At 29.4% G+C, this 13,071-nt stretch overlaps 1 protein-coding gene across 1 annotated transcript; it reads right to left on the minus strand.

Annotated features, from left to right (window-relative positions):
- Nucleotides 1-836: 836 nt before the first annotated feature.
- LOC108564852 (cell adhesion molecule 3-like) lies at nucleotides 837-8,826 on the minus strand. Its single transcript, XM_017924022.1, has 3 exons — nucleotides 8,781-8,826; nucleotides 8,415-8,684; nucleotides 837-955 (listed from the first exon to the last, which is right to left on the minus strand). Exons 1-3 carry the CDS (start codon nucleotides 8,824-8,826, stop codon nucleotides 837-839), a joined length of 435 nt encoding a protein of 144 aa, XP_017779511.1.
- Nucleotides 8,827-13,071: the final 4,245 nt, after the last annotated feature.

Raw genomic sequence — 13,071 nt, forward strand, 5'->3', positions numbered from 1 at the left:
ATTTCAGTATAAAATTAAAGTTGAAACATTAAAATACAGTTTCAATATAAATTTTCAATAAGTATTGTAAATTTTGAATAGAATTTAAATATGGAGGAAAAGAAAATTTTGAAAAACTTTTTGTTAATATTTACTTGAAAAATTACTTAGTAAGTCAAATTTCAGTAGAAAATCTAATTTGAAATGTAATAAACAAATGATTTAACTTTGATCTTAATTCTTATATTGGTTTTTGTTCTACTATTGTGTATATCCAGATTATTGTTATTCCAAATTAAACTGTTTTCAGATAAGATTTTTTTAGGGTGGATTAGTTCATGTTATCTTAATATTATAATATTGAGTTTATTTCTTATTTTTATAGTAATAATACTGAAATAAATCACAAAATATTTGTGAAGTTTATTGAAGTTGTTTTGAAGAAAACAGTGCAATTATGTAGTAATGTTAATTAATGTTTAACTATTAATAATGAAATTAATCATATATTAGTTTTTGTAAGAAATACCGAATTTAACTTTTTTGTAAAATGTACTTGAGTTTGATTGTGATTTCTGTAATAAATTTGTTGTAGTACAAATTATCATTGTGAATTGGTGTAAAAAAACGTAATGTTTAGTTTCAGTCTGATTACTGGCTTTTACCAGTGAAATAGCCAACTAAACGTTGTTGTGGTTTATTGGATCCTCTTTTTGCTATCTACTTAGCCTCCCGCAGAGATAGTACTTTTGCTCGTGGTGCACTTTTGCGGCCAAATGGGCTTCGAGAGGTCATAGGTTGGTGGAGAGAGGGAGGGTTGGGTCGAAAAAGGTTAAACACTTTAAATTAGAGCTGAATTACCGACCTGGGGGGCAGGCGAGTTGGACGGCTCCTCCGAGGGCCACCTCTAATTGTCTCCCAGTGGAGCTCAGCTCGCCGATGTCGAAGTCCGGCTCCTGAGTGACTTCCATGTCATCTGGAAGAAAGCAAGCAGAAGAACGAAAAACATTACACGAAAAAAATTCCAATTAAATTAGAACAAAAAGAGAGAGAAAAAAGGGTTAAGATTGAGATAGAAATTGACAAAAAAAAAGGAAAATAAAAAGTAAAAGCAATTTCTATTTATCGTCGAAAGGGGAAATACGCTTCTGCAGAAGCCACTAAATCTTCCGAAGTGAATCAGTTTATTGATTTATGTCCTTCTTGGTTACAGGTTAGTGAGATACAAGATTCCAAACTTAATGGGAATATCCTGTTTCCAATATTATTTTCTTTTCTCCGTCTCTCTTTCCAAAAACACTATATTTATGTCTCCTCGTGCTTATTTTGCTTTTCGCATTCACCGTAATTGTATTTATTAAAGAGAAATAAGCTTTTTATTTATTTTGTTGTTTTTGCAACCGAAGAAAATTACCATTAATTTTACGCTTATTTTATTCGCATTTCACAAAGGAGGGATGTAAAGAGTAGAAATTATACGGAAATAATTAGAGCCGGTCTTCTGTGCTGTTGTTGCTATCGTAACTGTTAAATATTCGCGCGTTGCTTGAACACGGTTAATGGGGGTGGGATGTGTTGGTTGGGTTTTCGGATAAATTATTCAAAATGCAATCTTCGGGACGTTCTTTAATAAATACAAGAGGGCAGAACCGCCTCAAACACCTCATTACCTTCGAGCCAACTCGACGTTTTGTTTGCTTCGTCAATGCGCGCCCTTCGGGAAGGGCTTTTCAAAACTTTATTCCGTATCAGCTTTACTTAGGTGGGTGTATGTATACGTATACATATAGAAAAGCAAGCGTTCACACATATACATTTTACTCTCACACTCTTCAACTCGCCTCATACACGTGGATAAGTGTACTCCAGTAGTTATTAAACTTGAAAACTAAGTAAATACCAGTAAAAAATGTATACCGAATAAACAATTCATCACCTCAGAAAATCGTTCTAAATAAAATTTCTATGATTTCAATTATTTCAACAATTTTATCATCACAACAAATATTTCTTTCTTTAATATTTATATACTGTTTCCATTTCAATATATTTGTAGAAAAAATTTAAAAAATATATTAACAACAACTTTAACAAGATTTTTAAAGTTTAATTGAAAAAAAAATCAACAGAAAATCTATGGATTTTTGCATAATTCGAACGATTTTTCTTCTTATGGAAGTAAATTTCAGTATAAAATTAAATTTGAAATATATGAAAATGTAGTTTCAATGTACATTTTTCAATAAATGCTGAAAATAAACGAAAGTTATTAAAAAACGATTGATCAGATTTTGTAATTTTCATTTAAAAATTAGCACAAAATCTGTAGATTTTTGCATAATTTCAACGATTTGTGTTATTATGAAATTTAATTTCAGTATAAAATTAAATTTGAATCATTAAAATACAATTTCAATATAGATTTTCAATAAGTATTGTAAATGTTGAACAGAATTTAAATATGGAAGAAACGAAAGTTTTGAAAAACTTTTTGTTAATATTTTGTAAGTTTATTTAAGAAATTACTTAGTAAGTTAAATTTCATTAGAAAATCTATTTTGAAATGTAATTAATAAATGATTTAACTTGGATCTTAGTTCTTATATTAGTTTATGTTCTACTATTGCGTATATCCAGATCATTGTTGTTCCAAATTAAGCTGTTTTCGGATAAGATTTGTTTAGTGCGGATTAGTTCATATTATCTTAAGAAAGATCAACTTTAATGAGATTAAGTTAGATTAATTTTATAATTTATGATACTAAAATTGAAGTGTAACTTTTTGATGTCGAAATGAGTATAAAACTTTGCATATTCAATATAGATTTTCAATAAGTATTGTAAATGTTGAACAGAATTTAAATATGGAAGAAACGAAAGTTTTTAAAAACTTTTTGGTAATATTTTGTAAGTTTAATTAAAAAATTACTTAGTCAGTTAAATTTCAGTAGAAAATCTATTTTGAAATGTAATTAATAAATGATTTAACTTTGATCTTAATTCTTATATTGGTTTATGTCTTACTATTGTGTATATCCAGATTATTGTTGTTCCAAATTAAGCTGTTTTTGGATAAGATTTGTTTAGGGTACATTAGTTCATGTTATCTTAAGAAAGATCAACTTTAATGAGATTGTGTTAGATTAATTTTATAATTTATGATACTAAAATTCAAGCATAACTTTTTTAAATTGAGAATGAGTATTAAACTTTGCTACTTGAAACACACAAATACTCATATTTAGACTATTTTGTTTATTATTTATTTAAAACTATATGAATGATTCAGACGTAAATCGCGTCCCTTTGTAGTCATCATTCGCTGTGCAAAGAGAAGCAGTTTGCTTTTTCGGCAAACGGAATGAAGTAAATCCAGGAATGTATAAGTAGTATAAACGGTTTAATTGTTTCGTAACGAAAACACGAGAGTATTTGTGTTCGCAATAGCAGGACTACTACTAGCAGCAGTAATAATAATCTGCGTTTCCCTTTATGAACGTCCTGAGCGACTCCGGTTCTCGTCCTGGATGAGGGCAGGAGGCTCAAACGCTCTCGTCCTTTCACCTCTCTCTCTCTCTTTCTCTCTCATTCATTCACTCATTCAATCTGCAGTCATCTCGCTCTCGTCCTTAGATTACTTTGTATTTAATCCGCAGGATTTCGCTAAACATTTCTGCACCGTACTTGCATTTCTGGAGCGATCCGAAACTTTTAATTATACCACATTAATTTATACATTTGCACACAAGAGCGCCGCGCACGCATGCATTTTTTTTAATTAAATCCAAATTAAATTTCATTTCAGCAAAAGCAGAGCCACGACGACGATTAAAAAGAATGCAGCTCAGATTACATTTGCATTCCGAGTGTTGCTAATACTCTACACAACAATGAAAAAAAAAACAACAATAACAATTCTATATGATATGCATAACGTTGCAGATTTTTTTTTTATAATGCTCAAAGCATTCTCATAAAACTTTTTGGTATAATTATAATAAAATCAAGTATTATTTTTCTAATAATTATTATTTAACATTTATGCTTATGAACAACAATACCTAATTGAAATAAATTAAATAAAAATTATAGGTTTTAGACGATTTTCCGATTTAGTTTCTATTTTTATCTATGTGAAAGATATTACGAAATTGATACTTTACTTTAACAAAATTCTTCATTAAGGAAGAGAAAATTTGTAAACTCTAAATTGTTAATTTGTGAATGTTTATATTTATAAGTATTCAAAAACGGTCAATCAGAAATCATTTCTTATTTACGAACGTAATGAAGGAAATCTCAGTATTTTATAGAAAAAATAAACATTGCAATTTTCATAAACAAGATTTGAATTGAAAAAAAAAACTTAAAAATTGCTGTAATAAAATCACAATATTCTTCCTAAAAAAAATATTGATTACTTGATTATGTAATAGATTCATTGAATAAATTAAATAAACAGAAATTTATAGTGAACATACAGTTTAGTACTTATTTGTACTAGTTTTGTGAAATAATTAATTGAATTCTTTATAATTTTCAAAATCAGGATTTGTAATAAAAATTTAAAAAAATCTTTCCTTAAAAAGGAAATGTCTACACTTTAGATCTAATTTCAGTATTTTCTAGTAACTAATATAAACAGGAATTTATAGAAAAATATCAAGTTTTGTATTTATTTCAAATCAAGATTCATACAAAAAAATCGTGTAAATTTCATTCAAATGATCAAAAAATTTCAATATTTCATTAATTATCGGTAATTTTACAATCTTTAGTCTAAGTATATCTAAATATAACTATTTCAATGAAACGTAAAATGTGTAAAAACGCAAAGGTTATTTTATGAAATAGGCGTTTGGAATTATTCGGAATTGCTGGCAGAACTGGTATTTGCGGTGAAATGTTTGCAATAAACTGTGTGTGTGTGATGGGGATGGGGTAGTTGTATCCAATAATGCGTCCCCTTTTATTTGACCATGCAAATCTGTTAGCACTTTAATCAATTGATGTAGCAATTAGGGCAGCAGCAGCGAAAATAATTAGTTGCCAGTGCGCGAAAATTATTTCAAACTCCTCTTCTGTATGTGTTTCAGTTAAACAAGATTAAACGATACGTTTCCATTGTACAATCAAATAAAAATATTATACATCATTACGCAATCTTTACTTCTTGTCAATTTATTATTTTTACTAACAATAAATATAAAATTATAAGTAAAATTGAATATTTGTAAACTTCTACCAATAATTTTTTTTTTGATTATTTATTAACTCTAGTATTTCATATCAATAACAATAATATAGTTTCAAAAGCAATTATTAACTCTTAAATATTAACTCTTAAATAAAGGCTTTTGAAACTATATTTTTGTTATTGGTATGAAAATACTTTTATTTTTTTTTCGATTCCTGTTAAAAATGAATCTAAACTAACAGCTGTAAATAAAATTACGTCAATTGGCTTCTAAAGGTGACATCTCTCAAATGACAAAAGAAAAAACTAACATAAAGCTATCTATTTGTGAAAACCGTAATTTCTTTCTTGTCATCACAATAGTTTCTTTTGAATTTTTCAAAGTGGACAATAGTAAATCCGCACTGATGGAAGCCGTAATTATCTATCGAATCTCAAATATTTCTTCTAATATAACTATACAACTTACGAAATCTATTAATCATTGATGCAATATATGAAATGGCTTCCCTAGTGTCCACGTGGGTCTATATCGAAAGCCCGACAACCGAAAGACCGTCTATTGAAATCCCAAGTGCATCGAAATCCCGACGTTCGAAATCCCAGCTGTATTAAAATCCCGACGCTTGAAATCCCGACTATGTGAAAATCCCGACTATGTGAAAATCCCGACTATGTGAAAATCCCGACTATATCGAAATCCCGACTACCATAAAAATGTTATTGTAGAAATTTATAATAATGAAAGACACTGTCGGGATTTCGATATAGTCGAGATTTTGAGCCAGACGGGATTTCGATACACTCGGGATTTCGAACGTCGAGATTTCGATGGACGGGATTTCGGTTGTCGGGCTTGCGATAGCCGGGCCACGTATGTTTTGTTTTCTACATAGTAAATAGCATCTCTATTACTAGGAAGGATTACGCGTATACCAATTAAATTAATGATGCGAATATAATCGTCATAAGCGCTACGCAATACAGGAGACCATGACGAATATATACGACAAAACCAAAGGGGTTAATTAAGTATTTACTCTAATCATTTTATCAATTTCCATTCGAATCAACGTAAAATTGAAGTAATTTTCATCAATATAATGTGGAGTGACACAAATGCATGAACACATTTTACATTATAAATTTCGGAAAGCTTATACCGCTTTGTGGTTGGCAATTAGCTTCTAAAGGCAACTAAAGGTGACATCTCTCAAATGACAAAAGGAAAAACTAACATAACGCTATCTATTTGTGAAAACCGTAATTCCTTTCTTGCCAATAGTTTCCTTTGAATTTTTCAAAGTGGACAATAGTAAAACCGCACTGATGGAATCCATAAAGCCGTAATTATCTATCAAATCTCTAATATTTCTTCTAAATCTATTAATCATTGATGCAATGTATGAAATGACTTCCCTAGTGGCCACGTATATTTTGTTTTCTACATAGTAAATAGCATCTCTTTTACTATGAAGGATTACGCGTATACCAAGTAAATTAATGATGCGAATATATTCGTCATAGGCGCTACGCAATACAAGAGACCATGACGAATATATACGACATAACCACTTAAAGGGTTGAATTAAGTATTCACTCTAATCATTTGATCAGTTTCCATTCGAATCATTGAAGTAATTTTCATGAATATAATGTGGGGTGACACAAATGCACGAACACATTTTACATTATAAATTTGGGAAAGCTGATACCGCTTTGTGACTGATGACTATTGCTGATTAATTATTTACCGAAAATGGAATCGGGCAATTAATTGAATCCAGGAGTCGCGAGGCGACGGGGAATTCCCCCCAGTTTCCCTCCCAACACATATGCACACACAGCCAACGCGAAATTTTATTAATGTCCGCGTTATTTATTAAATACGTGATTTGTAATGTGCATTAAGTTTAATGGAACTGCCCTGTTTATTATATAACCAGTAAAACGTGCGGCTCTCTACGTGTACGAGTATGTGCACATATTAGCCTGGGTGTAGGTGTGTTTGCGTAACCGGACAAATGAATATGGAAGATGAATTATACGCTTGCATTATTTCCGTTTATGTTATTATTAATCTATGCATATGCATCCACATACACACACACACACATTTTCATAATAATCGAATTAAACAATTTATGTTTTACTCGTTCGCATTCACGTATATGTATATAAATACATAGAGACAGTTATGTGATTGATAACCCGCATCGAAATATCCAAGGAACCATGAAAAACAATTTATTTTAAAATGAATTATATAACAACGTGCATTCGAATCCCATTGTCCCAATTTATTTATGCAACGGTCCAAATTTTTTGTTTTTTTTTTCTAAATATATTATATATCATTCGGGTTTGTTTTTGTTTCTCTTCTTTTTTTTCGTGTGCCCGTGTGTCCAATTTTATAAAAATTTATGAGCGGTCGGTGTATCCCAATTTTGCAATTTATTTGCTTTATAAGTTAATCATTTTTGTTGAACAGTTTTCATCCTCGAAATGGTATAAGGTTTGATAATTTTGGTTTGATTTTAGAATATTTTGTTGATATTATAAGCCATGAATATTGTTTTTTTTTTAAATTATAATTCAAAATCTGTTATAAATATCCACAAATGTTAATTAGATTATCAGAATTTGTCATTGATAAAGTCGTGGACTAGAACAGAAACTTATGGATCTCCAACTTTTTTGTTACTTATCAAACATTTAGGATAAAATATTTCTTGCAACAATACAAAATAAAAAGTCATCTGCTGTAAAAATCTATTACTTTCTGCCCTAGATTTATTATTGATTTTATAGGATTTCAATATTTTAATCAAAATGATGATTGACTAAAATTAATACATTAAGTCGTAAATAGAAAAGGAAGGTATTCAGTATTGTAGATGTTTTTGATTAAAATAATATTATTAATGTTATTGCAGTTATGGGATTAATTGAATTTAAATATTTTTTTTATAAAAAAGTGAATTTAAATACTAATGTACAGGGTGCGGCAGAAATAACTCCCATATTTTAAAGAGGAATTGAAAAAAAAATGATACGAGTTATCACGAAAAACTTTGTATTTTTCGAATGTAGATATAAAACAGTTTATTTTGCTTTAAGTTTTTAATTTACATCCTCCAAATGCTATCATAATAGTGATTAACACAGTGATTTTTCGTAATGTGGGAGTTATTTCTGCATTTTTTTTTTGTAATTCTATCAATTCTAAACTACTTACATCTGACATTGAGGAAGTATCCGATGCTGGAGAATCTTCCGAGAAGATGCCTGGAGATGCACTTGTACCATCCGCTGTGCTCCCTGCGTATCTCGGTGAAGTTGAGGAATCCGTCAGGCGTCTGCTGAACCGGTGGATCCGTGTCATCCTTCTGCCAGATGGGCGCCGCCTTGGGGTTCGCATCGACGTCGCATTTCAACGAAACGGGCATTCCCTCCCTTATAGGAAACCCGAAACCCGGTTCACGGGATATCGCGAAAGACGGTGTATCTGCAACAAACAACAACAACAAAATTATAAACACAAATCAAGTGACCGTTTTTCCAATTTAAACGGATACGGGAAGTCCGTAATAAAAGTAAATACATATCACATAAATCCCCCCATTTTCTGGGTTTGGGGGGAAAGCCATTTTCCACCCGTATCTGTGCATATTTTTCATATCCATAATGTATCCAGACCCCTTCTCTCTATCTCTGATAGAGATGGGTTTTCTAGTATAAATGGATATAGGAGACCGTGAGTGTAATATGAATTATGAACTGCACACTAACAAAAAAAAGAAATGTGTACGAGTATCGTGCTTGGGATATGGAGGAAAGAGATGGAATGATGCTGCTGATATGGAGAGATGACGAAGAGAAAAAAGTGAGATCGATTCTTTCCTCCTCCTTCCAATAAGACGTCAAAACAGACAATCGCGTTTCCGGTTGTCGCCCCTATTGATTGAAATCGAGAGGAAAAGGGAGGACGGGAAGAGATAATGGCCTGTCGGATTACTTTCTTCTCCCATTTCTTCCCTCTCCCCCAACAAAAAAAATAATTCCTTAAATGGATTGCATTCTACGGCATTAGCGAAACACGGCATCCAAGGTAACCCTAATCACATTGTTGATACCCTTCATTGAACTCTTCCAACAACAGAAAAATATATATATACACGAATACACAAAAAAAACAAATAAGATTGACATCGAGTATCGATTGAAAGCTTCCAACATAATACATTATAACTCACTTATAATTCCATCAATATTGTTTTATTGTATTGAACATTTATCATACTTAAATTCCTTTCTAAAAAAGAACATAAAACTTTGATAAATTAATTTATTAATTACAGAAAAATTTAAAATGAAATCAAATTTTCTTTTACTAAACTTTTATTAAACATTCGACTTATTTCCAGAGATGTTGGCAGGTTGTGAATAAGTAATAAAAGTTATAAAAAAACTTTTATCTTCGATTTTGTAATAAAATGCAATTCATGTTGTTAATAAGTTTTAAATATTTCCTTCATTAATTAAACAATTAATTAAATTACTCCAAAATTACAAACAATTTTAATAACAAAATACATATAATCTCAGAGCTGAATAAAAACTTATCATCTTATCAGATTTCTGCTGATGAAAATATTATCCTTTATATTATAATAAAAGAAAATTCATTCAATTTTGTTCAATTTTATACTTACTAAAACTAAATTAAATTTTACTGAATTTCTTGATTCAAATCCATAAATATTTTAAATTTGTTCACTAATTTAATTATAATAATTTGATTTAGTTATGGAAACATTAAATAATTTAAAAAAAATCAAATATTTGATTATAACATTTATTCATTTCAATAAAAAAAATATAAAACTTGGAATTAGTAATGTACATAATTATGATATATACCAATAAATGAATATAATCTAAATTTTTAGAATCTAAGCAGAATCTTGTATTTGTTTATGTTTTCTTTAATTTCTAATTCATTTTGTTTCTATAAATGTTATTATTATAGTAATTTATTGTTTCCAATAGAATCTACTTATTATATTTGTTTCTATGTGGATTCAAAATAAAAATTAACAAAATGATGAAAATATGAAATTGTTAATTATATAATATACGTGTAGCATCATATGGATCATCAATATTATTGATTACATTGAAAAGTGTAATCGCTGAGCAAATTGTAAATAGTTTAGTAAATTTTTCATAAGAATTATTGAACTGAAAAGGTTGAATTTGAGTTGGGTTTATCTCGAGTTCCCAATCGGATAAAGTGTATACATAACAATTTGGCATAGCGAAACAGTCGTGGAATGTTTGCATTGCGAGGATCCCCGGCTTTGAGGTCGAACCGTGAGCCTCGAAACCTTCTCCGCAGAGAAATGCTTCTGAATTCGGTCACTCCATGTTGACAGACGAGATTAATAGTTACATCTTGTTTGACAATAAGCACAAAGTTATTTATCTTTCCAAATATCAAGCAACAAAAAAAAACCCATATTTCCGAATAGCCAAGAGCTCTAGTTTGAGTTGAGTTTACGATGATCGAAACTGAAGGATGCACAGTTATTAATTAATTTTAGGCATATGGGTATGAGTGCCTTCTGTTTCTGGTCCATCCCTTCGATAGTTCCCTGCGGTTCCTATTATTATCCTAAACTCGAGTGTGTCTTTAGTTATTTGGATTAGTTCTGCACTGCAACAATAACCACTTTAAAACTCGATGGACCGCGATTTCCAGGACGAAACTTTATTAATTACCAGCAGGAGGATAATAATCCAGATGGTTTCGTGGATTATATGAACGTCCAAATACCAAAAGAAGTGGACAAGAAAAGAAAAAAAAACGAGAATATATAATAAAATGGAAAAGAAAGAAACGAAGGGAAAAGCTTGCAATCAAAAGAATATGATTAATTAAAAACTTACTCTGCGGGCCGTCGCTTCTCCATTCTTAAAACCTACAGACCCAAATTAATTTATATTTAATCGCTGTTCTGTCTACTTTTTACCCCTTTTTTTCGAATCATTCAATCAAACTTTTAATAAGCTATTAACTAATTACATTTGTTTTTATATCGATTAATTACATCATTATTTCAATCACATTTATTTGTCATATTTTATTGCTTTAAATATACTGCAATACCTCGGATAGTGTGGATAGTACGGTTTGAAACTTTCTAAACAAAAACTTTCTTTGATACAATTAAAATTTCATTGGAATTAATTTTTTTTGTACCAATAATCAAACAATCATTGTTTTTATTTATATAGAATGTTCTAATACTTTATTTCTTTAATATAAACGCAAATTTCATTTAAATGAGATTTTCTTCAACATTCTTTCATCACATATTTCTCTTATATAAAAAAAAAACTTAAATTAAATTAAAGTTTTTCGCAGTGTTTTCTTTCAGAAATTTGATGATTGGTACAAAAAAAGGTCCAAGTACATTTCCTTGTGGTACTCCAACATTGAAATAAAAACAACAATATTAAAACGAATGAACAACTTTGAAAAGTAATAAAAATAAAATGTGTCTACAAATTGTATTACTTAATTAATTATCAACTTTTAGGACGAAATACAATTTTAAGTCTTGGATTTTGAAGGTGTTTCCTTTAAAAAGTTTTATTATTGATACAAGTACAATTCCAAATTCCAAAATTTATAAATCTAAAATGTATCTACAAATTGTTTTACTTAATTCATTATCAACGTGAAATTACGTTTTATTAAGAAGAAAAATCAAAACTTTTGATTTATTTGTTGTATTTTTACACAGTTTTCTTTTCTGAAGTTGACCGATTGTTGCTACAGATATTGTTTGATGTTTATTATTATTAATAATGTGTTGTTTTTGGGAGACTTCGGTTCCGTCCCGTCCGAGATTGTCCTCCTGATAAATCGTGAAATATGAAAACGGTCGTTACGTTCGGAGGCCAACATTAATTAGAGCGACTCGTAACAAACTGACACATCGCAGCGATAATTTATCATTTTAAAACTAATAATAGTGTCCAAGGAATACCGAATAAAATGTGTATGTATTATGTATTGTGGACGGTTGGAGAAACAAGGACGAAGAGTAAATATAAACACGCCAATATTAATAGTACTTTTGCAGACGCGAAAGAAAAAGCAACAATAATACAATAATATAACGCAGACAGAAAAAACAAACGCATCAACATTAATTAATGTCACAACTTGAGTTATTAATGTATTCATTGTATCGAGTATAAATGTATAAATTATCAGCAAAACGTATATTTTTATACATTTTTTTTGACTTAATTACATTTTTTCTTTTTCAACCAATTTATCTATTAATATTCTTTAAATAAGTTAAATTTACTTAAAATTTTCATAATTAGTTTAATTATTTCAAATAAAATTTTATTTGTTGAATATTTTTTTGTATATACATTCGGTCATTCGGACATTCGGGAAAAATCAACATCGAACCAATTCGCAAATTATGCCGAACACTCTCATATAGCGACGATAATTCTAAAGAAAAAAATGTGAAGAAAGATTAACTTTCATAAAAATTTCTGTATTTTTTTTTGTAAAATTTTTCCGTATAAATTTAGAGGAAAATGTTAAGATTATATTTTTCTGAATTTTAATTACTAATTACTAATTAAGGAATTGTTAAGTTTTATAAATTTAATAAACTTGTCTATGATTGTCAACGTTTTTATAAAATTATGAAAAAACATTTCAGAAAGAATATAGTAAGACTAATAATTTTTCTGAAATTGAATAAACCCTTTTTTATGCAATTTTCGGTATATTGTAACTCATTGATTTAGTTTTATGCGGTTTTAAAAAATTATGGAACGTATCCTTTATTTTTATACGT

This window comes from Nicrophorus vespilloides, unplaced genomic scaffold (assembly GCF_001412225.1).
Source record: "Nicrophorus vespilloides isolate i.1.1-1 unplaced genomic scaffold, Nicve_v1.0, whole genome shotgun sequence".
Lineage (NCBI taxonomy): Eukaryota > Metazoa > Arthropoda > Insecta > Coleoptera > Silphidae > Nicrophorus > Nicrophorus vespilloides.

What these genes read in the sequence shown, in the direction of transcription:
- LOC108564852 (XM_017924022.1), bottom strand. Translation starts at nt 8,826, where the DNA reads ATGGCTTTCCCCCCAAACCCAGAAAATGGGGGGATTTATGTGATAT. An exon ending in TGGGGGGATTTATGTGATAT is followed by an intron (nt 8,685 to 8,780) that starts GTATTTACTTTT and finishes TGTTTGTTGCAG; the next exon opens with ATACACCGTCTTTCGCGATA. An exon ending in ATACTTCCTCAATGTCAGAT is followed by an intron (nt 956 to 8,414) that starts GTAAGTAGTTTA and finishes GCTTTCTTCCAG; the next exon opens with ATGACATGGAAGTCACTCAG.